A 25,847-nucleotide genomic window follows, 5' to 3' on the forward strand; every position below is an offset into this window, starting at 1 on the left:
ATCAAGTCTGGTACCGCTACCAAAAGTCCTCCACAGTGATACAATCACTATTACTGCTGGTACAAAAACCTCTCTGTGTTGTGATGCTGCAGCTGTTACAGTGAAGATCACTCATACAGAATCATAATCAACACTAATACACTTTAACATCTTCCAGGTAGAACAAACACTTCATATAAGCTGTTTCTAGATAATACAAATATGAATTGTATCTTAAATCAAGATATGAGTCATTTTTCCTTCCTCTGTGTATCAGGTTCTCCTAGTCTGGAGGTACAGTCCAGCATTAGATCAGTGTTGCTAGTATTCCTCCATATTGTCCATATGAAAGACAACAGCAGCAGCAGTAGTGATAGTGATCCATGTTGTATATTCCTTTATTAAACATGCTGATCTCACATTTAACAGTGGTGGTAAAGTCACAGAGGACAGATAACACTACCAGAGGAATCCTACCAGCTTTAGTTTAGAGAAGTGTTCACTAACTGATTAGAGGAACTTACATGAGAGACCGAGCATGAGTGAACAGACAGTTCATTATATCTGATCATCATCAGAACAAAATATAATGGTGGTTTGACATAAAAGTTACCATACATTAGTTATCAGATAAAACAGTTGCTGTTTGATGTTGTAAAAGGGGCAGCAGGTAGCTAGCGGTTAGAGTGTTGGGCCAGTAACTGAAAGGTCACTAGTTCAAATATCTGGGTCGACAAGGTGAAAAATATGCTGATGTGACCTTGAGCAAGGCACTTAACCCTAATTGCTCCAGGGTCGCCGTTGGCAACGGCAGACCCTGGCCTTGACCCCACTCTCCGAGGTTGTCTCAGGGGGAGTTGGGATATGCAAAAAGAAATAATTCCAATTCACACTTGGGCATAAAACTGTGTGAAATAAGACACATTTAAGTACCCACCTAATTATTATAAAATACATCTCAAAATGTATTCTGATGGGAGACTACTTGGAACCTGAAATAGATTTGAAACATTAATTTGCATAATTAATTTGCTCCACTGCTCTAAGAGTGTTTATATCCCTGTGAGTTTAACACTTCATGACTGAGAGCTGTTCTTCATGACAACAGAACCCACAACAACCATGACTTTTATCACCATCTTCATCTGGACACTTGCTTTCTACATACAAGGTTACAATTTTCAGAATGTATTGTTGAAAATGATTTAAATCTACAGTGTTTACATGTACAGTATATCAATGTTAATATTTCTATTCAGAACTATTCATTACTATATGTAAAATTCCATTCCTATAAATGTTTTACAATATTTTTCAGAATCCAGAGGACAGTACGTTGTGACACAGACTCCGGTAGTGAAAGCTGTTCTCCCAGAACAGACAGTCTCTCTGAACTGTAAAACCAGCAGTAATGTTTACAACAATAACTTTCTAGCCTGGTACCAACAGAAACCTGGAGGAGCTCCTCAACTCCTTATTTACTATGCTACAACACTTCAGTCTGGGACTCCATCTAGATTCAGTGGCAGTGGATCTGGGAGTGACTTCACTCTGACCATCAGTGGAGTCCAGGCTGAAGATGCAGGAGATTACTACTGTCAGAGTTACCACAGTGGTGATGTGTTCACACAGTGATACAGAGCCGTACAAAAACCTCCCTCAGTCAGACTGCACAGTGACTGTACTGATACAGCTGGGACCTACTGCAGGTGCTGAGGGGGAAGAGACAGTGACATGGAACACTGACTGAACTAAAATACACTGAGATAAATATATCAGTGATGCTGACAATAATGTCAACTCATCCACCCTCATGTTAAATCATTCCTGAACTGACAACACCCATTTGTCCAGACTACATAAATATGCCTTCCCTTTTGCTGTGGCTAACAAACCTTTTATTAACATTTCAGACAATATATTGAATAGACTCCATCTATGTGAAGTAATAATGTCTCACATAATTTCAGAATAAGTATCCCAATCTCTGTTAGGCCCCTGTATTGGGTAGTGCATTTCAAGTTAAGATTGAACTATATTAACTGAGATCATATAACATGATTATGACCCATAATAACAACCTGAGGTTCTGTCATACAAGAGACAGTGACATGGAACACTGGTTAGTGAAGTCAACTTTGAATATGTTTAGAAAGCATCATTCTAATCACATGTTCCCCATCATCATCATCATCATCATCATCATCATCAATGTAGTGCACCTTCAAAAGTTATTTGAAGTTCTGAAATAGTCACAATACCAGTCCAATATGCAAAACAAGATGTAGAGACGTAAATAAAAAGAAGGTGGTGTTACATCAGCATCAGCCCCCTAAATCAAATCCCCATATGAACCTCACAACCAAACATGTGATGTGATCATCTAGCATTATATTAACTATTTTAATGAGCAGGTTACAGCAGGCTGTTACATCTGTGATTGAGAAATGATGCTGGATCTGTGAATGAAACAAGCTGCTGGGCTCAAACAGACATACAGTATTATCTATCATTAATTACATGGAGGCATATCTGTTGTGTCTCCCTCCCTGAAGTACCTCAGTCAGGTATTGAATTTCTAGCAAAGATTCAACAATATTTATTGAGATTATCTAACGTTATTATAACCCTTTAAAACGTCCTGTGGTTATGTCAAGGCAAAACGGCTCTCCTGCCACACCTGGCTAGATCCTTTCAGCACGTTCCCAGGCCTTTAATTGAGCCGATCTCAGGCTTGTTAACCACTTAAGACCCTGATTGGCTGAACAATCAGCCTCAACCTTTAAAATGCTGCTGCTCACACAGATCTCTCCAGTGAATGGAGGTTGTGGGAAGGTGAAGGATGCAGGGAGAGGTCAGGAACAGAAGTTGGCTCTTGGAGAAACACCATCAGTGCTCTGTAAGCAATGTAGCTGATGGAGAGGCAGGAGCTTGGTGAACAGATAGATATGATTGTGGACAGCGAGGAAGAAGGAGAAGATGTGGGAAGATGTGTGTTGAGGAAGAATGGTGTCAGACATGATAAAGAGAAATCTGGACCAATAGGAGTGACATTTCTGATGTGGACCCTTGCCTTTTGGCAGATCCATTTCTGATTTCAGGTTGGGGCAGAAAGGAGTTGGGTGCAGTTGAATCAGTGAAGGTAACCTGTAGTGGACTTGTGATGTTTGTGTTTCTTCTTATTAGAGGGAGCAGGTGCTCTGTGTCACTCAATTTGGGTCATGATCTGTTTCTTGCTTTGCTTTTAGCAACAGGATGTAATGTAAAAATATTCCCAGTGTGAAGTAGCTCTTAATTGTTGTGATTGTGAAGTCATGTAAAACTTTTCAGTGTGAAAATGTTTCTAGTCAGTTGCACGCGTGTCTGTGGATGGCTGAGCTCCTACAGATGTTTCTCTCACACCACCTCGCCCTTGATTTAACTAAGTAGCATAATGAGCTGTAAACTGGTCAAGATAACTTGTTCTCAGAGGTGTACGGTTTTAACATGTTTGTATAGCTAACTTACTAACAAATATATGCACTTTCAATCGAAAATGTAGCATCCAAGTCTTTGCCATCGCTGTTAATTCTCTCCTCACATCAACCCTCAGCACTTTGACGTTCAAGTCCGGTTGTTTATATGCTGACCTCACGCCTCAACAAGCTTCTGATTGGTCAGAGTCAATACCCCTGGCCACCATTGATTGGCAGATGTGTGAAGCAAATGTGCGTGCGCACAGAACTGTTTGTCGAGGTCAGGGGACACAGGTTACATAAAGAGATGCGCATGCAATTATTGTATTGGGAACATTTTCACACTGGGAGAGATTTTACAGCATGATGTACAATCGGAAAACAATCAGAACGGTTGGACTATTTCACACTGGGAAGATTTTTACATGACACAGGGCACCATTGAAAGGGGTGAATTCTGGGCTATTGATAAGTGTGGAGGTGGAGCAATTGAAGTTTAAAATTCCTGGTGTTTGTGACGCCCGCCGTTTGGTGCGTCGTAGATCCGGTGGTGAAACAGAGGAGTCATTGTCTGTCCTTTTGAGTTTTGAGTCTATATTAGTTATCCTGTTAGAGCTTTTGTGCAGAATCCACTGTACTGTTTCAGGTACAACGTTCATGGTCATGTTGCAGCAGTGTGTAGGAGGGAGATTCCAAGATGTGGGAAGTGTGCAGGAGGGCATGGGACAGAGGATTGTGTAGTTTTGCTGGATAAAGTTGTGTCAACAGTAGGGGTGCTGATGTTGTTGGAGATCGTAAGTGTCAGGTGCGAGAGAGGCAGGTTGACATGACCAGAGTCAGAGTAGTGCAGAGGGTGTCGTATGCTGAGGCAATGAAGGAAGAGGATGGTTGAAGGGTGAGGGATCCCAGTGAGTAGTAGATTTGTGCCAGCACAGGGGGATAGGGCAGCGAGTGAATTATGCTTCAGTAAGGTTGTCTTAGCGTTCATAGCATTCATTATCAACTGTACCATAGAAATGGAACGTACATTTTTAGAAAATAGCTGTTGTGGTGGCAGCTGCAGAGAAGTATTTGGGTATATGAGATTTCACTTAAGAAAAGTTGCAGGGTGTGTTGAGTGGTGGTGTCCTGCCAGGTCGTTGGCATGGTGCAGGAGTAGATGGGGTCAAAGTAGTAATGGGGTAGTGGGTTTTAATGGGTAGGTGGTAGCTGAAGAGAAGTACCTGGTGTATGAGGTTTTACACTAGAACAGTTAATGGGGTGATGATTTTTATTTGTATGAAATAGTGGTATGTAGGGTTAGTTGGTGGTGCAAGTTTGTCCTTTCAGGAACAGGAATAATAAAGATAATTTAATGTTGATATTGTAGGCAGTGACTGGCCTTACAATTTAGTACAGTAGGGGGCGGTGTGTACACCTTTAAATTAGATGTGATCCTCTAACCCAATCCCAAAGAAGAAGAGCTCTTCAACTACAGTTTCCCTGAGGGACCAATAGTCTGTTTGCATAGAGAGAACACTTTGCTTCAGTGCTCTGGGAGTGTTTATAGCCCTGTGAGTTTAACACTTCATGACTGAGAGCTGTTCTTCATGACAACAGAACCCACAACAACCATGACTTTTATCACCATATTCATCTGGACACTTGTTTTCTGCTTTCAAGGTTACAGTTTTTGGAATGTATTGTTGAAAATGAATGAAATCTACAGTGTTTACATGTACATTATATCAATGTTAATATTTCTATTCAGAACTATTCATTACTATATGTAATATTTAATCCAAATAAATGTTTTTACTATATTTCAGAATCCAGAGGACAGTACGTTGTGACACAGACTCCGGTAGTAAAAGTTGTTGTCCCAGAACAGACAGTCTCTATGAACTGTATAACCAGCAGTAATGTGTATTCTAATAACTACCTAGCGTGGTACCAACAGAAACCTGGAGGAGCTCCTCAACTCCTTATTTACCGTGCTACAACACTTCAGTCTGGGACTCCATCTAGATTCAGTGGCAGTGGATCTGGAAGTGACTTCTAGATGTTAATCCTGTTAATCTGTTAACATTGTAGTATGTAGACCTCTCCTGTTAACCTGTTAATTTTGTAGTATCTAGACCTCTCCTGTTAAATGTGCAACAAGAGGAAAAAGAACTCAAGACCACATACAGTGGGGCAAAAAAGTTTTGTTAGCCACCAATTGTGCACGTTTTCCCACTTAAAAAGATGAGAGAGGCCCGTAATGTTCATCATAGGTCCACTTCAACTATGACAGACAAAATGAGAAGACAAATCCAGAAAATCACATTGTAGGATTTTTTATAAATTTATTTGCAAATTATGGTGGAAAATAAGTATTTAGTCAATAACAAAAGTTTATCTCAATACTTTGTTATATACCCTTTGTTGGCAATGACAGAGGTCAAATGTTTTCTGTAAGTCTTCACAAGGTTTTCACACACTGTTGCTGGTATTTTGGCCCATTCCTCCATGCAGATCTCCTCTAGAGCAGTGATGTTTTGGTTGTGCCGTGGCGGAGGTCTTTGTGGGCTATACTCAGCCTTGTCTCAGGATGGTAAGTTGGTGGTTGAAGATATCCCTCTAGTGGTGTGGGGGCTGTGCTTTGGCAAAGTGGGTGGGGTTATATCCTTCCTGTTTGGCCCTGCCCGGGGGTGTCCTCAGATGGGGCCACAGTGTCTCCTGACCCCTCCTGTCTCAGCCTCCAGTATTTATGCTGCAGTAGTTTGTGTCGGGGGGCTAGGGTCAGTTTGTTATATCTGGAGTACTTCTCCTGTCCTATTCGGTGTCCTGTGTGAATCTAAGTGTGCGTTCTCTAATTCTCTCCTTCTCTCTTTCTTTCTCTCTCTCGGAGGACCTGAGCCCTAGGACCATGCCCCAGGACTACCTGACATGATGACTCCTTGCTGTCCCCAGTCCACCTGACCGTGCTGCTGCTCCAGTTTCAACTGTTCTGCCTTATTATTATTTGACCATGCTGGTCATTTATGAACACTTGAACATCTTGGCCATGTTCTGTTATAATCTCCACCCGGCACAGCCAGAAGAGGACTGGCCACCTCACATAGCCTGGTTCCTCTCTAGGTTTCTTCCTAGGTTTTGGCCTTTCTAGGGAGTTTTTCCTAGCCACCGTGCTTCTACACCTGCATTGCTTGCTGTTTGGGGTTTTAGGCTGGGTTTCTGTACAGCACTTTGAGATATCAGCTGATGTACGAAGGGCTATATAAATACATTTGATTTGATGTTTTGGGGCTGTTGCTGGGCTACACGGACTTTCAACTCCCTCCAAAGATTTTCTATGGGGTTGAGATCTGGAGACTGGCTAGGCCACTCCAGGACCTTGAAATGCTTCTTACTAAGCCACTCCTTCGTTGCCCGGGCGGTGTGTTTGGGATCATTGTCATGCTGAAAGACCCAGCCACATTTCATCTTCAATGCCCTTGCTGATGGAAGGAGGTTTTCACTCAAAATCTCACGATACATGGCCCCATTCTTTCCTTTACACGGATCAGTCGTCCTGGTCCCTTTGCAGAAAAACAGACCCAAAGCATGATGTTTCCACCCCCATGCTTCACAGTAGGTATCGTGTTCTTTGGATGCAACGCAGCCTTCTTTGTCCTCCAAACACAACGAGTTGAGTTTTTACCAAAAAGTTATATTTTGGTTTCATCTGACTATATGACATTCTCCCAATCTTCTTCTGGGTCATCCAAATGCTTTCTAGCAAACTTCAGACGGGCCTGGACATGTACTGGCTTAAGCAGGGGGACACGCCTGGCACTGCAGGATTTGAGTCCCTGGTGGCGTAGTGTTACTGATGGTAGGCTTTGTTACTTTGGGCCCAGCTCTCTGCAGGTCATTCACTAAGTCCCCCCTGTGTGTTTCTGGGATTTTTGCTCACCATTGTGATCATTTTGACCCAACGGGGTGAGATCTTGCGTGGAACCCCAGATCGAGGGAGATTATCAGTGGTCTTGTATGTCTTCCATTTCCTAATAATTGCTCCTACAGTTGATTTCTTCAAACCAAGCTGTTTACCTATTGCAGATTCAGTCTTCCCAGCCTGGTGCAGGTCTACAATTTTGTTTCTGGTGTCCTTTGACAGCTCTTTGGTCTTGGCTATAGTGGATTTGGAGTGTGACTGTTTGATGTTGTGGACAGGTGTCTTTTATACTGATAACAAGTTCAAACAGGTGCCATTAATACAGGTAACGAGTGAAGGACAGAGGAGCCTCATAAAGAAGTTGCAGGTCTGTGAGAGCCAGATATCTTACTTGTTTGTAGGTGACCAAATACCTATTTTCCACCATAATTTGCAAATAAATTCATTAAAAATCCTACTATGTGATTTTCTGGATTTTTTTTCTCATTTTGTCTGTCATAGTTGAAGTGTACCTATGATGAAAATTACAGCCCTCTCTCATCTTTTTAAGTAGGAGAATTTGCACAATTGGTGGCTGACTAAATACTTTTTTGCCCCACTGTATATATATTTGTTTTATTTTACCTTTATTTAACCAGGCAAGTCAGTTAAGAACAAATTCTTATTTTCAATGACGGCCTAGGAACAGTGGGTTAACTGCCTGTTCAGTTAACCCACTGTTAAATATATATACATATTTTGTTTTAGCTAAACAAGTGGGGCTGCTCAGTGGTCTAAGACACTGCATCGCAGTGCTAGCTGTACCACTAGAGATTCTGGGTTTGAGGCTCTGTCGCAGCCGGCCGCGACTGGGAGGCCCATGGAGCGTCGCACAATTGGCCCAGCGTTGTCCTATTTAGGGAGGGTTCGCCGGCAGGGATATCCTTGTCTCATCGCGCACTAGTGACTCCTGTGGCGGGCCGGGCACAGTGCACGCAGACCAGGTCGCCAGATTCCTCCGACACATTGGTGCGGCTGCCTTCCAGGTTGGATGTGCATTGTGTCAAGAAGCAGTGGGGCTTGATTGGGTTGTGTTTCGGGGGACGCATGGCTCTTGACCTTCGCCTCTCCCGAGTCCGTACGGGAGTTGCAGCGATGAGACAAGACAGTAACTACTACCAATTGGATACCACAAAATTGGGACGAAAAAAGGGGTAAATATATATATATATATATAAACAAAAAAACAAGTGGAACTGAAAATAAGTGCACCTGCCCTGAATGACGGGTTGCTACTAAATATATGACAATATGGTTAGAAAGCAATTATTCAGTTCACATGACCATCATCATCATGGTTATGACTAATTATATTTGTCGTCATAGCCTGAAAGTGTCAATTATTAAAGTTATTTGATGTTTTCTAACACAATACCTGCTCTGTGTGTTCACACAGTGATACAGAGCCATACAAAATCCTCCCTCAGTCAGACTGCACAGTGACTGTACTGATACAGCTGGGACCTACTGCAGGTGCTGAGGGGAGAAGAGCCAGTGCCATGGAACACTGGTCAGTAGAGGAGGTCAGCTGTGACAATATTGTCATGATGACCAAAAAATGTCAAAACCTTAACTCCTATCAAATACTGTAGATATAACTTTTCCCCAAAAGTATTTAATTATTTGCATATACTCAGTTATGGGAAAATTACCTAATTGTCATACTTGAGTAAAAGTAAAGATACCTTAATAGAAGCATGTGTTTAGTGAGTCCACCAGATCAGAGGGAGTAGGGATGACCAGGGATGTTCTCTTGATAAGTATGTCAATTAGACCATTGTCCTGTCCTGCTAATCATTCAAAATTCAAATGTATGGTGTAAAAAGTACATAATTTTCTTTAGGAATGTAGTGAAGTAAAAGTAAAAGTAGTCAAAAATATGAATAGTGCAGTACAGATACCCCAAAAAACTGCATAAGTAGTACTTGAAAGTATTTTAACTTAAGTTCTTTAAGTTCTCACCACTGCATATATTTATTTTGCTCAAACACTCCACACAATAGCCAAACCAGTCTCGTTCCTCAAAACTGACCAAGCGTCGTTACTGTATCTGACCACTAGAGGGGAGCAGAAAATAGCTGGTGCATCTCATGTTATAACCCTTCATCCATTAGCTTTGGTATGTGACAGACAGCAGCTTTTTAGAAGAGTGATTCGAGTAGTCTTCAAGCTAAGACAAACATGGAGAGAAGATAGACTATTGAAAAATACACCCTGCACCCTGACAAGTACTAGAACTAGCGTTTTCTAGAGACAATTCCATATTTTACCATATATATAGTCTTATATCTCTCTCTAACTTTAAGCATCAGCTGTCAGAGCAGTTTACAGATCACTGTACCTGTACACAGCCAATCTGTAAATAGCACACCCAACTACCTCATCCCCATCTGCACATCTATCACTCCAGTGTTAATGCTAAATTGTAATTATTTTGCCTCCATGGCCTATTTATTGCCTTACCTCCCTACTCTACTACATTTGCACACACTGTACATAGATTTTTCTATTGTGTTATTGACTGTACGATTGTTTATGTGTAACTCTGTGTTGTTGTTTTTGCCGCACTGCTTTGCTTTATCTTGGCCAGGTCGCAGTTGTAAATGAGAACTTGTTCTCAACTGGCCTACCTGGTTAAATAAAGGTCAAATAAAAAAAATATAGACAAGGGCAGTTTTAATTTACATTACACCAGTATATGGAACTGTATTGCATTGTGTAGTCATGTTAAACAATTTAGCCAAAGTGCATGTAACTGTTTATTTGTACCTTTATTTGACAGGGAGTCATGCTTGGGGTGGCAGGGTAGCCTAGTGGTTAGAGCGTTGGACTAGTAACCGGAAGGTTGCAAGTTCAAATCGCCAAGCTGACAAGGTACAAATCTGTCATTCTGCCCCTGAACAGGCAGTTAACCCACTAGGCCGTCATTGAAAATAAGAATTTGTTCTTACCTGACTTGCCTGGTTAAAAAAAAAGACCAAGGTCTATTTTACAGATTAGCCTTGTATACACATCAATACACATCCAGTTCTATATTTATTTATTTTTGCTCTTCTGCTTCCCCTTTGGTGCCTGTCAATACCCTTGTGGCAGGATTAGACCTTCCTTCCTACCACCATAATGCGTATCCCATCCAAGGTCATGTATAACCTCCCACATGATCGGTGTCCTTTATCATAACATACCATCCTGCCTGCCTACATGGCCAGCCAGTGAACCAGCTTCAAACTCGTACAGTACATAGTCAGACCTAAGATACTGTATCTCTGGTCAGATTTAGATCTAACCACAGAGTTAAAGTTCTGTTTTTGTCAAGGGTATTCCGCTACATATTGACCAAAAGTTGTATCTTTCGTTGAAACTACGAATTTGGTCCTCAAACCTTTTTCACGTTCATTTCAAACATTTTAATTGAAGGGAAAGTGGCCTTGGTTTTCTTGAGCAGTCATGTTTGCTTCGGGAAGTTGGTATGATCCATCCATAGCTGTACTCGATCAAGCCACAACGAGACAGATATTTCATCAATGTATAAATGTGAAGCATCCGCTTGGCGTTTCCACTCACTACCAAATATTGTAGTGAGAACAAGCCCAGTGGCCGGTAGTGGGAGAACATGGAACGAGATCGATTTTGGCCGAAATTCTGTACATTTTCTCATCGATGAAACATTTGACCTCAATACACTTTTCTGTTCCCAAAACTATAATCTTTTACGAATATAGTGGACTACGTTTTGTAGACTTTACCCTTTGCCAAAATAAAAAACGTGTTGTTTAGAAGAAGTGACAAGTCGTATTGAGTTTTGCACACACTCACCTCGCCTAACGGAAATATGCAAATTAACCAGAACGCGCCAATTGGATCTCGCTAGCTCGTGCTTGGCTCTGCCCTCCTCTTTGCTTGTTCTGCCCACTAATGCAATTTTTCCCCATTGGAAACGACAGGATGTGGTCTGTCCTAGTTATAAACAACACGGGAGACTTTTATTTTGAAGACTCATGAATAGTCGTCACACAATAAAATGTTTAACGTTACCAGCCTCCAAGTTAGCTAGCTACCCACCCAACGTTAACATACGGTCGTAGCAGCAGCTTGGTTTGCTGGTGAAATGGATTCAAAAACTCAAGGTTCGTCATCTTTTCCTGAAAGGCTTCACCCAAAATGTATTTCTGTTCAAGCTTAGATCAGGAATATGCGGGGCAGTATGTGAAATAATATTTGGTTAAATTCACATAGCTAACGTTATGCATGCACTAGCTAACGTTATGCATGCACTAGCTAACGTTAGGCATGCACTAACTGGGTAAAAGCCATAGTGGAGTCAACACCTGAAAGTGTTGCGACATAAAAGGTCTGCAATTGCTACAGGGCATTTCCATCGAAATGGACCCATGCGCACCAACATGTTACGTTAATAGGAGCATATCCATTTCAGTGTCAAATGAAAGCTAAGAGTATATTTTGGGGAAATGAAGGCATGATAGATACATTTTTCAACCATTTTCTATCTTAAATATGGGTCCTAAGTAAATACTTTGATTTCTGGATAAACTGAAGGGGTCTTAGAAAATGTGTCTTAGAAAACATCTAGCCTACCAGGAAACAATTAGAAATACATCAAAACACAATAATGTTGACGTAAAGACCCCTACCAACTAATGACAACATTTTCGTTTTTAATTAATTATTTACCTTCTGTAAGTTTAAGAAATATTGCCTTGTAATTCCGTTAACAAAATGTAATAAAAGTTCACTGAAGTAACAAGAAAATGGTAGACTTACCAATTTAGTTATAGGGATTTTACAGATTTATGTGTTAGTTAATTATTAAGTGATTTAAAACTTGTAATTCTATTACCAAATTGGTATGAAATTACACCAAAATTAGTAACAGAATTACTGCAACTGAATTGGCTACAATGGGGAAATTGTAATAGTCACAAAGCCTCGTCATTGTTACTCTAACTTCCGCGACGCATATAAGGCCCTGCCCCGCCCCCCTTTCGGAAAAGCTGACCACGACTCCATTCTGTTGATCCCTGCCTACAGACAGAAACTAAAACAAGAGGCTCCCACGCTGAGGTCTGTCCAACGCTGGTCCGACCAAGCTGACTCCACACTCCAAGACTGCTTCCATCACGTGGACTGGGACATGTTTCGTATTGCGTCAGACAACAACATTGACGAATACGCTGATTCGGTGTGCGAGTTCATTAGAACGTGCGTTGAAGATGTCGTTCCCATAGCAACGATTAAAACATTCCCTAACCAGAAACCGTGGATTGATGGCAGCATTCGTGTGAAACTGAAAGCGCGAACCACTGCTTTTAATCAGGGCAAGGTGTCTGGTAACATGACCGAATACAAACAGTGCAGCTATTCCCTCCGCAAGGCTATCAAACAAGCTAAGCGTCAGTACAGAGACAAAGTAGAATCTCAATTCAACGGCTCAGACACAAGAGGCATGTGGCAGGGTCTACAGTCAATCACGGACTACAGGAAGAAATCCAGCCCAGTCACGGACCAGGATGTCCTGCTCCCAGCCAGACTAAATAACTTTTTTGCCCGCTTTGAGGACAATACAGTGCCACTGACACGGCCTGCAACGAAAACTTTCGGTCTCTCCTTCACTGCAGCCGAGGTGAGTAAGACATTTAAACGTGTTAACCCTCGCAAGGCTGCAGGCCCAGACGGCATCCCCAGCCGCGCCCTCAGAGCATGCGCAGACCAGCTGGCCGGTGTGTTTTACGGACATATTCAATCAATCCCTATACCAGTCTGCTGTTCCCACATGCTTCAAGAGGGCCACCATTGTTCCTGTTCCCAAGAAAGCTAAGGTAACTGAGCTAAACGACTACCGCCCCGTAGCACTCACTTCCGTCATCATGAAGTGCTTTGAGAGACTAGTCAAGGACCATATCACCTCCACCCTACCTGACACCCTAGACCCACTCCAATTTGCTTACCGCCCAAATAGGTCCACAGACGATGCAATCTCAACCACACTGCACACTGCCCTAACCCATCTGGACAAGAGGAATACCTATGTGAGAATGCTGTTCATTGACTACAGCTCGGCATTCAACACCATAGTACCCTCCAAGCTCGTCATCAAGCTCGAGACCCTGGGTCTCGACCCCGCCCTGTGCAACTGGGTACTGGACTTCCTGACGGGCCGCCCCCAGGTGGTGAGGGTAGGCAACAACATCTCCTCCCCGCTGATCCTCAACACTGGGGCCCCACAAGGGTGTGTTCTGAGCCCTCTCCTGTACTCCCTGTTCACCCACGACTGCGTGGCCACGCACGCCTCCAACTCAATCATCAAGTTTGCGGACGACACAACAGTGGTAGGCTTGATTACCAACAACGACGAGACGGCCTACAGGGAGGAGGTGAGGGCCCTCGGAGTGTGGTGTCAGGAAAATAACCTCACACTCAACGTCAACAAAACTAAGGAGATGATTGTGGACTTCAGGAAACAGCAGAGGGAACACCCCCCTATCCACATCGATGGAACAGTAGTGGAGAGGGTAGCAAGTTTTAAGTTCCTCGGCATACACATCACAGACAAACTGAATTGGTCCACTCACACAGACAGCATTGTGAAGAAGGCGCAGCAGCGCCTCTTCAACCTCAGGAGGCTGAAGAAATTCGGCTTGTCACCAAAAGCACTCACAAACTTCTACAGATGCACAATCGAGAGCATCCTGGCGGGCTGTATCACCGCCTGGTACGGCAACTGCTCCGCCCTCAACCGTAAGGCTCTCCAGAGGGTAGTGAGGTCTGCACAACGCATCACCGGGGGCAAACTACCTGCCCTCCAGGACACCTACACCACCCGATGTCACAGGAAGGCCATAAAGATCATCAAGGACATCAACCACCCGAGCCACTGCCTGTTCACCCCGCTATCATCCAGAAGGCGAGGTCAGTACAGGTGCATCAAAGCTGGGACCGAGAGACTGAAAAACAGCTTCTATCTCAAGGCTATCAGACTGTTAAACAGCCACCACTAACATTGAGTGGCTGCTGCCAACACACTGACACTGACTCAACTCCAGCCACTTTAATAATGGGAATTGATGGGAAATGATGTAAATATATCACTAGCCACTTTAAACAATGCTACCTTATATAATGTTACTTACTCTACATTATTCATCTCATATGCATACGTATATACTGTACTCTATATCATCGACTGTATCCTTATGTAATACATGTATCACTAGCCACTTTAACTATGCCACTTTGTTTACATACTCATCTCATATGTATATACTGTACTCGATACCATCTACTGTATCTGCCTATGCTGCTCTGTACCATCACTCATTCATATATCCTTATGTACATATTCTTTATCCCCTCACACTGTGTACAAGACAGTAGTTTTGGAATTGTTAGTTAGATTACTTGTTGGTTATTACTGCATTGTCGGAACTAGAAGCACAAGCATTTCGCTACACTCGCATTAACATCTGCTAACCATGTGTATGTGACAAATAAAATTTGATTTGATTTGAAGCACAGTTGGGTCCCCTGCTACTGACCTCCACTGGCGTACTGTTATGTTCAGATAACAGTTTTTTATTTTATTTTTTGTCGTCTTAGAACAGTCATGACTCTGGACAACACCTCTCCTTTCCTCACTCTCCAGTTAATGCCACCTCTCCCAGCTCTTACTGACACCTACCCTTGAGCCCCCTCTTTCCAGTTACTGTAACAAGCATCCTATCCCACTGAGCACCGACCAACACTGGATGTCCATGGACGTTGAAAAGTAGTTAATATTTGGTCAGTCCACCCTGACCTTGATGTTAATGTACACTGGCGGACTGGATTGGAACAAATGGGTAGTACAGTGCAGAGTACAATGCTGAGTACAGTACAGTGAGTAGAGCACAGTACAATAGTGTACTGTACAGTGAGATGACTTCAGTACAATATAGTAAAGAAAAGTAGAGTACAGTGTACTGTACTGAAATATACTATACTTCACTGTACTAAACTCTATTCTACTGTGCTGTATTGTACTGTGCTCTGATGTCCAAACTTGTAAAGGTTTACAGCGGAATCGCCCCTTCATCCATTTTCAGTCATTTTAAATGAGTTGTCTACGTATACCCATTTATTTTTGAAGAATATAACTTACACATGCCTCATGAACTTAGTTCAACTTAGCTACAGATTGTTACACCAGATAATGTAATTTAACCAAAGATGTTTTGGTATCCATTACTCGGAGTTACAGGATAGGTACTGTTGTGGGGTAGCACAGAGAATTTTCGACCAACCTTAGCTTGGCTATATGGTCTTCGTCCTGGATTTGTGGAAACCAGGAGTCTCATAAAATGTCTGTCTAGTTGCAAGGGTCTTTATTAATTTGATGGCTTAAGTTATGTTAACAAATTCCTCCCTTTTGTTTTCATGACAGGTCTCAATCTCCCTCTATCCTCCTTGTGTCTCCTGGTTCCACCAATACGCTTGATGTCAGCATCTATGTGGCAAGTGGCTGAGCAGCGTAATGTGATGCAGTATGGGAAGCTGGAGGAATTTGTGACTTTGGTGACAGAGATGGTCCCAGAGCTGCTGAGCTCCAGGCAGAGGACCCAACTCATCCTGGGACTGAGAGCAAGGGTGAGAGAGGTGGAAATGTTGAGGGTTGGGAGGGGAGGATGTAAAAGTGACACGTGGGATGAGATTCAGACCTTAATTCCTCATAAGCGCCTGGATCTTGAAGGCCAGGAATGTGGACAAAAGATTGTTCTTGTCACATTTTCATGATCATCTTCTGTTATTGTCTTAAGACTTCTTAGTTTGTGTCCACTCTGTCTTTAAATGGTCAGCGATCTGCTCCCCTCACTACTCCCCCTATGAACATTTCTCCCCACCCCCTTAATGGTCACTTAACTTACCTGCTGTTCCCCCTATGGATATTTCACCCCCCCAAATGACTTTTACTCTGCCCTCACCCCAATTATACTGAACAAAAATATATGCGCAACATGCAACGATTTCATATATTTCAATTGAAATAAATTCATGACTCCATAATCTATGGATTTCACATGAATGGGCAGGGCCGCAGGCATGGGTGAGCCTGGGAGGGCAAAGGCCATCCCACTTGGGTGCCAGGCCCACCCACTGGGGAGCCAGGCCTAGCCAATCAGAATTAGTTTCTCCCCACAAAGTCTTTATTGGAGACAGAAATACTCCTCAGTTTCATCAGCTGTCCGGGTAGCTGGTCTCAGACAATCCCACAGGTGAAGAAGCCAGATGTGGAGGTCCTATACTGGCGTGGTTACACATGATCTATGGTTGTGAGGCCAAATTCTCTAAATCAATGTTGGATGTGGCTTATGGTAGAGAAATTAACATTCAATTCTCTGGAAACAGCTTTGTTGGCAATTTCTGCAGTCAGCATGCCAATTGCGTGTTCCCTCAAGTTGAGACATCTGTGGCATTTTGTTGTGTAACAAAACTGCCCATTTTAGAGTGGCCTTTCATCACAAGATTAAATGGCATGTAATGATCATGCTGTTTAATCAGCTTCTTGATATGCCACACCAGTCAGGTGGATGAATTATCATGGTAAAGGAGAAATGCTCACTAATGCTATGTAAACAAATTTGTGCACAAAATATGAGCGAAATACGTTTTTTGTACGTATGGAACATTTCTGGGTGCTTTTATCTCCGCTCATGAAACATGGGACCAACAATACATATTGTGTTTATGTTTTTGTTCAGTATACATTCATCACTGTTAGTTGTTAATAAAAAAGGAAAATTATATATATTATAATTGTTATAGTTTTTATTTTGCTTGGTCCCCACACCCGCTCAATGGTAATTTAGTCTGCCTGCTGCTCCCCTATGGTCATTCCCCTTTTCCCCTCTACAGTCTTTACTCTGCCTCCACCCCATTGGATATTTTATTTATTCATCACTGCTACGGTTGTTATTATGTATATAGTTCTATTTCTATTGGTTTTTTTTATGATCATTTTCATTCATTTATTTCACTTAGTCCTGCATGTTGGAGCTCGGAGCCTAAGATTTTCACTGAACCCTGCAATCACACCTGCAACCCTGTACATTAAACACTCTGACTCTGAATGTGTAATGTTTCCATTCCTGCATATTAAAGTGTGCCTGCTATTTCAGCTGGTTCTTGAGTTGTGCTGTGGTAAAGAGGACATGGTGGACCATCAAACCATCCAACGCCACTTGGATAGAATCCAGTCATGCACAGTAAAGCACAAAGCGGTAAGTTGTGTGCAACACACCAGAGTATGTGGATTATGTTAAATCTCTATCACAACATTTATTTTTTGTAATTATAGTTCTTAACTCACTTTTTTGGGGTGTAATTACATGTTCAGAGAGAAAACAAGAAAGTGGAGGCATCAAAGTCTAACTTTGTGGAGCTGGTTCAAACATTGCTGGAAGACCCAGCGAAGAGGGAACACTTTTTTCAGGTGAGATAATATCGAACATCTAACTTCTCACAGTTGGGTAGTTCTGTGTCATAATCAAGCAAAAGTGTTGGAAATGCCTGAAGAGCAAGCAGGCAGGCATGCATCTGAAATTAAATGTAATGCTCCCAAGCGTGTGTTGTGTGTCAAGTTGGGTACTATGACAAATATCAAGAATATTAGCGCAAATGGACAAAACAAATATTTTATTAAACGAATGCATTTTGACGGTAACATGTTGTAGGCAAGACCATTCACCTAACTGTGTAATAGCTCTCTACATTTTCATTAAAGGAGGTGTTCCCAGTGCAGTACGGTACTAAGTATGACACAGCACTGCAGATTCTGGTGTGGGAGTTCTTCTCCAGATTGGAGGAGCTGCTGCCGGTACCCAGCTTTACACAGGTACTGATATGACTGCATCTTCATCCTATCAATTCAAATGTTTAAAAAAATGTTGTGTTTACAGTTGTGAATGAATGAAACCCCTTTTAATAAATGGACTGAACATCAAGTTTCCAGTGGGTAGAAGTTTTCCCCTCTCACCCTCAGACAGCATCTTGTCTCAGCCTTGCATTCTCTGACCTGGAGGAGTGTGTTCAGTCTGTCTCTGACCCTGAGCACCTGAAGACACTGCTACAGCATCAAAGACACCTGGGACACCTTAACAGAGGTAGGTAGCCTTCAGGTTATCTATTTCCACTGGGGTAAATTCTTTGACCCTCATTAGATTTGATTGCATTTTCCACCAATGAAATGTGCTTTGTTTTGTTAAAGATGTCTTCACCTTCAATGTTGCACAAACTGTATTCACCTCCAAGGTATTAGTAAATAAAATTGGTTTGGATTCTCCCTCTTTTCCAGATAATTTGTTCTACGACTCTGACACCATCCTGTCCGCTCTGTCCCTCACTTCCTTGGTAAACTCGAAACAAACTTCAGTGGAGGCTCGAGGTCATGACACTAGGAAGAAAGAACAGGAGGGTAGAGAAGAGTGGCGACCAGAAATCAGTTACAATGGAACTGATCAGGACGTTGAACGACTTGAAGAGGCTGGTGAATCCAGTTCTGGACAGCAGAAACCAGGATCATCACTACACGCTCGTCCAGTGGCCATAGACGGTAAGGACATTTGGAGCAGAGCACATTACATACATCTGTGCACTGTTCATGGCGATTGCCAAACTGTGTTATTGATAACTGGTTGTTATTACTAGTTGGAACAATATTAAGTTAAGCGACAGTGCTTTTTCCATTAGACTAGTCAGGCTACTTTTATCTGCTGTTTCCATTGTGGCTATAGCTACTCCACCAACAGAGCTTTATTTGAGCCGGATCCTGCCAGAACAGGAACATGTTGTCCCGGATCCGGTACCTCTCGTGGCATGAAACATAATTTTCACTGTTTGCTCTTATTAGAATTTCTAGAAGCCGACATGTTTCAAAATGTTACGTCCACATTGTTGGGAAGTTGTGATTTTAACAATGAGTTGACCTCCTAGAAAAACCCATCTGCTTGAGCTGCTCTTTGTCGAGTTCTTCTATGGGGGTGTATTTATGATGGATGAGTTGACCGTGGTCTGGCCATTGCATGCTGAAAATACCTATTAACCATTTGGGAAGATGCTGTGTAATCAGTCACCACAATAGGTTTTGAGTACATTTACAATAATCGTTTGCTAGCTAGCCAGGGTTATGGCAGTTCGACAATATACTGTAACAGTTGACCATGGTCCAGGGCTGGCTTGCCCTATATGCAGACCACACACTACACTACGTGTAGGGCCCCTGACTTAAAAAAATAAGGAAAACACTCCAACATGAATGACCAATATTCAGTATATCTTATATTGCTTGTTCAGCTGAAGCACTATACTGTACATACTGTACATGTAGCAGACATAAGTCGGGCTCAAGGTCTCGTGATGAGGTAGCCCTGCCTCGGCCTTACAGAGAGTATCCTCTTGGTCTCACTGTCAAGGTGTTGGTTTCTCCTGTGGGAGACCCGGGTTCAGATCCCGCCCGTGACAGTAGCCGTACTCATTTTACCTCGCTGTGAAATCAACATGCCCTTCCTGGTGTTCTCCTGCCCCCACCAACAAGTTCAAAAAGGAGAAGGGCCTTATATTTGCTCACCTTGTGTCAGGGGGTTAGAACATCACAGATCTTAAAATCACATTTACACATTCATATTGTGTGATTGACACAATCCTACTTGGAGTGTGTCTTCAAGGAAAAGCATAGTAAACATACAAATGAACAAAAAGAAAGCTAAACAGCGCAGGACTTCTGAAAACAATAGTGATTTCTTTGGGATTTTGATTGCCGGAAATATACTAAAGCATTCTGAATACATTGGTGAATAGTTCAATGTGTGAATTAGGGTTTGTTCTTCTAGGAGTTATCAAGGTAGTGGTTAGAGGGATGTCTGTCAAACCCATTTTTGCCTCTGGAATGTCTTCAATAAAGTCTCAAAATTCGTTAAACAAAGGTAACTTTTTTTTTCAATTCAATTTTTGATTAGATTTTTTACAAGGATTACCTTTTTTTGGAGGTCATTGCCTTGTCAACTATTATATACATATCAACAACAATCTGGGAAAAAATGCTTAAAATAGCAGCACTGATTTTATATACTGAACAAAAATATAAAGGCAACGTGCAATAATTTCATTGATTGTACTGAGTTACAGGAAATCAGTCAATTGAAATAAATTAATTGAGTCCTAAATCTATGGATTTCACATGACTAGGAATACAGATATGGATCTGTTTGTCACAGATCCCTTAAATAAATGGGACTCACAATTGGCCACAGAAAATTCATTAGGCCCTTATCTATGGATTTCACATGACTGTGAATACAGATATCCATCTGTTGGTCACAGATATAAAAATTGCCATTGATAAAATGCAATTGTGTTCATTGTCCATAGCATATGCCTGCCCATACCATAGCCCCACCGCAGGACCTCTGTTCACAACGTTGACATCAACAGACCACTCGCCCACACGATGCCATACACGTGGTCTGTGGTTGTGAGGCTGGTTGGACGTATTGCCAAATTCTCTAAAATGACATTGGAGGCGGCTAATGGTAGCGAAGTGAACATTCAATTCTCTGGCCACAGCTCTGGTGGACATTCCTGCAGTCAGCATGCGAATTGCACGCTCCCTCAACTTGAGACATCTGAGGCATTGTGTTGTGTGACACAACTGCACATTTTAGAGTGACCTTTTATTGTCCCCAGCACCAGGTGCACCTGTGTAATGATCATGATATTTAATCAGCTTCTTGATATGCACCCCTGTCATGTGGATGGATTATCTTGGAGAATAATTGCTCACTAACAGGGATGTGCACAAATTTGTTTACAACATTTGAGAGAAATAAACATTTTGTGTGTATGGAGAATCTTGGTACCATCTCATGAAAGATGGTACCAACACTTTACATATTGTGTTTATATTTTTGTTCAGTGTACTTCCATGTGCTTTTTACTTGCAGAACTGGATAGTAACATGCCCTCCCAGGTCTTCTCCTGCCCCCAGTGCCCATTCTCCCACAGGAGAGAGGTGAACCTTCAGCAGCACATCAGGAAGGAACATCTAACAGAGGAGGACAGCAGGAACCTGGACTCTGGAGGAGCTGAGAACTCACTGCCATCCAGTCAAACAATACAGAGACCCTCAATCAAGACAACCAAGAAGTACATCTGCTTTAAATGTGGAAAGGGTTTCAGAAGCCCATCGGACCTGAAACGACATAAGGGTGTTCACACAGACATGCAGCCGTTCCATTGCAACCAGTGTGATAAAAGATTCAAAGCGAAGGGTAGTCTAAAACAGCACCAACGGGTTCACTCAGGAGAAAGGCCTTATGATTGCTCACATTGCGGCAGGGGGTTTAGGACATCGGATATCTTAAAATCTCATATACGCATTCATACTGGGGAGCGACCTTATGGGTGTACAATGTGTGGGAAGAGATTTATTCAACGGCAAGTACTAACAAGACACATCAGGATGCACAGTGGAGAGAAACCATACTTGTGTAGCATTTGTGGAAAGACCTTTGCTTGCTCAGGGGAACTGATGGTACACTCAAGGATCCACACAGGGGAACGACCATATCATTGTGAACAATGTGGGAATACTTTTAGTCTAGCAAGTAAACTGAAAGTGCATCAGCGAAGTCATACAGGCGAACGCCCATACCCCTGTACACAGTGCCCCAAAGGCTTCTCCACCTCCACCAGACTAGTGAAACACATGCGAATTCATACTGGGGAGAAACCTTACCCATGTGTAAAGTGTGGCAAAAGATTCTCTGAAAGGGGAAACATGAGAATACATCAACGAATGCATGAAAAAGAGAGAAAAGGGCGACAAATGTATTGATAAACCATAAGCTGTTGAAATGTTCTTTGTAGATTCTGCTCTATATAGTTCTCTGCTACATTTTCAGGTGATTATGACATGTTTGTAGATCTTCTAATTTGTCACAATACCAGGCGGTGTAACTTCAGAGATGATTGGCAAAATTTGTGTTCTAAATATTGTAACCGTTCTGTAAAATGTTAGTTACGTCTGGTTATATGCGAACAGATCAGATTTTACCCTGAAATAATTTCCCGAGTTCAATGCTACCCAGTTGGAAAACTAACAATGGGCAAAAACACTATTATAAACCACATTTCTAATATAGCAGGGCATCTTAAACAATACCCTCAAATAAAAAGTGACATTGTACTTTTGCCTCATATTTATAGTTTACACACCTGGCACCACCTCTGTTGTGTTTCCTATAGACCCAAAATATATTTAGATTAATTGAACAATTGCTTAATTCTATTTAGCCTTTTTCCACTTGTTAACTTCACTATATACAGTGCCTTGGAAAGTATTCAGACCCCTTAACCTTTCCCACATTTTGTTAGGTTACAGCCTTATTCTAAAATGGATTAAATTGTTTTTCCTTATCTATTTTGCTTTGTCATTATGGGGTATTGTGTGTAGATTGCTGAGTAAAAAAAAAAGTGTATCCATTTTAGAATAAGACTGTAATGTAACAATGTGGGGAAAGTAGAGGGGTCTGAATGCACTGTAGGTGATTTGGTGGTAAACACAGATTCAATAAAAGCACCATTATTGTACTAACAAAGCTGGCTAGTGGTGTGTAGGGTCCAGTGATTTGTGGACATCTATCAGCTTTGCCTTTCTCCCAGTGGCATTTAATGCCTCCATGGAATTTACGGTGAGTTCCAAAAGCATTGGGACAGTTACACATGTTGTGTTGTTTTAGCTCTGTACTCCAGCACTTTCAATTTGAAGTGATACAATGACTGAGGTTAAAGTGCAGACTGTCAGCTTTAATTTGAGGGTATTTACATCCATATCAGGTGAACTTTTTAGACATTGCAGCATGTTTTGTACATAATACCCCCATTTAGGGGACCAAAAGTATTGGGACAAATTCACTTACACTGAGTGTATAAAACATGAAGGACCCGTTCCTAATATTGAGTTGCTCTGAACTCTGGAGGAGCTGAGAACTCACTGCCATCCAATGAAACAGTAAAGAACTCCTCAGCCAAGACAACGAAGAAGTACATCTGTGTTCCACCAAAGGGAACATGAAAGGCCATAAACGTGTTCACACAGAGGAAAAGCTGTTTCATTGCGACCAGTGTGAGAAATTCAAAAATCTAATGGTACTCTAATACTGCACCAAAGTGTCCACACAGGAGAAAGACCATATATTCTTTGCTCACGTTTTGGCAGGGGGTTTATGACATCTGGGACCTTTAACTTCCCTTATACTTACTCATACTGGGGAGAGACCATTCACCTGTTCTATATGTGGGAGGAGATTTATCCAACAGCAATTACTAACACACCACCTCAGGATGCATACAGGGGAGAAATCATACTTACTGTATGTAGCGTTTGTGGAAATACATTTTATTTCTCAGGGGCCTTGTTGGTACACTCATGAACACACATGGGTAAATGCCCCCACAGATGTCAACTTTGTGGGAATGTTTAGAATGTATTGGATACTCATGTTGCAGCGAAGGACTCACAGACGAGCTCCCATTCCCCTGCTCTCATTGTGAAAAACGCTTTATCTCAAAAGCGCCCTTAGATGACATGCTTATTCATACTGGAGAGAAACCTCAACCATAAATAAAACTCATAGGCCATAGTTCAGGTAGTTGTCTTGTTCGAACACAACATTTCTTCATAGATGTTCATTTTCAAACTCTGTTTGACTCTCTCAAAGCCTTTGTTAAGTTCTTGGTTGTTTTTCATTTAAATATAGACTCAACCACAATCTTGTATTTTTTGTAAATTGATGTGTCCATTGTTGAAAACCCTGGCCTGGAGAAATGGTCCATACAATCCAGGATCCTTGAGACGTCCCAAATCTGACGTTACCCCATTGAAATTTACATTTAAAATGGTTAAGGTAAGGGTTATGGAGGGGTTACGGTTTAGGGTAGGGATATCCCAAGTATCCCAGATAGCACTTACCCTGGAAAAATGTGAATGTGAAGGCAAATATGTGTGGAGTCTTTATTTTAACCTTCATTGTTAGACATTTGAACATTCTAGATAGCTTAGTGCCACTGGATAGTTGTAACAATATGCTTGTGTCAACTTCCAGGGATACTCACATGCTCTTCCTAAAGGTGTGCATACACATGTGAAATAGGGGCATCCCTCTTTCTATTCTGGTTAGAGACAGTTTGCGCTGTTCTGTGAAGGGAGTAGTACACAGCTTTGTATGAGATCTTCAGTTTCTTGGCAATTTCTCGCATGGAATAGCCTTCATTTCTCAGAACAAGAATAGACTGACGAGTTTCAGAAGAAAGTTCTTTGTTTTTGGCCATTTTCAGCCTGTAATTGAATCCACAAATGCTGATACGCCAGATACTCAACTAGTCTAAAGGAGACCAGTTTTATTGCTTCTTTAATCAGAACAACAGTTTTCAGCTGTGCTAACATAATTGCAAAAGGGTTTTCTAATGATCAATTAGCTTTTTAAAATGATAAACTTGGATAAGTCAACACAACGTGCCATTGGAACACAGGAGTGATAGTTGCTGATAATGGGCCTATGTAGATATTTCGTTAAAAGAATCTGCCGTTTCCAGCTACAGTAGTCATTTACAACATTAACAATGTCAACACTGTATTTCTGATCAATTTGGTGTTATTTTAATGGACAAAAAAATTGCTTTTCTTTCAGAAACTAGGATATTTCTAAGTGGCCCCAAACTTTTGAATGGTAGTATGTATATATATATATATATATATAGTATCAGTCAAAAGTTTGGGCACACCTGCTCATTCCAGGGTTTTTCTTTTTTTCTTCTAAATGTTCTACATTGTAGAATAATAGTGAAGACATCAAAACAATGAAGTAACAGATATGGAATCATGTAGTAACCAAAAAAGTGTTAAACAACTGAAAATATGTTATATTTTAGATTCTTTGCACACTCTTGGCATTCTGTCAACCAGCTTCATGAGGTAGTCACTTGGAATGCATTTCAATTAACAGGTGTGCCTTGTTAAAAGTTAATTTGTGCAATTTCTTTCTTAATGCATTTGAGCCAATCAGTTGTTGTGACAAGGTAAGTGCTGGTATACAGAATATAGACCTTTTTGGTGAAAGATCAAGTCCATATTATGGCAAGAACAGCTCAAATAAGCAAAGAGAAATGACAGTCCATCATTACTTTAAGACATGAAGTTCAGTCAATCTGTAAAATTTCAAGAACTTCAAGAAACTGAAAGTTTCTTCAAGTGCAGTCGCAAAAACCATCAAGCGCTATGATGAAACTGGCTCTCATGAGGACCACCACAGGAAAGGAAGACCCAGAGTTACCCCTGCTGCAGAGGATAGGTTCATTATTCACTGCACCTCAGATTGCAGCCCAAATAAATGCTTCACAGAGTTCGAGCAACAGACGCATCTCAACAT

General features: G+C 41.7%; 1 protein-coding gene across 2 annotated transcripts; it reads left to right on the forward strand.

Annotated features, from left to right (window-relative positions):
• Nucleotides 1–11,285: 11,285 nt before the first annotated feature.
• LOC110499917 (uncharacterized) lies at nucleotides 11,286–24,191 on the forward strand. Of its 2 annotated transcripts, none has more exons than XM_021576977.3 (8): nucleotides 11,286–11,501; nucleotides 15,812–16,014; nucleotides 17,544–17,645; nucleotides 17,762–17,857; nucleotides 18,128–18,259; nucleotides 18,407–18,527; nucleotides 18,719–18,976; nucleotides 21,363–24,191. In XM_021576977.3, the coding sequence occupies exons 1-8, from the start codon at nucleotides 11,483–11,485 to the stop codon at nucleotides 22,253–22,255; spliced, it is 1,824 nt and encodes a 607-aa protein (XP_021432652.3). In that variant the 5' UTR covers nucleotides 11,286–11,482; the 3' UTR covers nucleotides 22,256–24,191. The 2 variants fall into 2 exon arrangements, with proteins under 2 accessions (XP_021432652.3, XP_021432654.3); XM_021576979.3 differs by having other exon boundaries at nucleotides 18,149–18,259.
• Nucleotides 24,192–25,847: the final 1,656 nt, after the last annotated feature.

This window comes from Oncorhynchus mykiss, chromosome 21 (assembly GCF_057628025.1).
Source record: "Oncorhynchus mykiss isolate SJ-2025 chromosome 21, ASM5762802v1, whole genome shotgun sequence".
Taxonomy (NCBI): domain Eukaryota; kingdom Metazoa; phylum Chordata; class Actinopteri; order Salmoniformes; family Salmonidae; genus Oncorhynchus; species Oncorhynchus mykiss.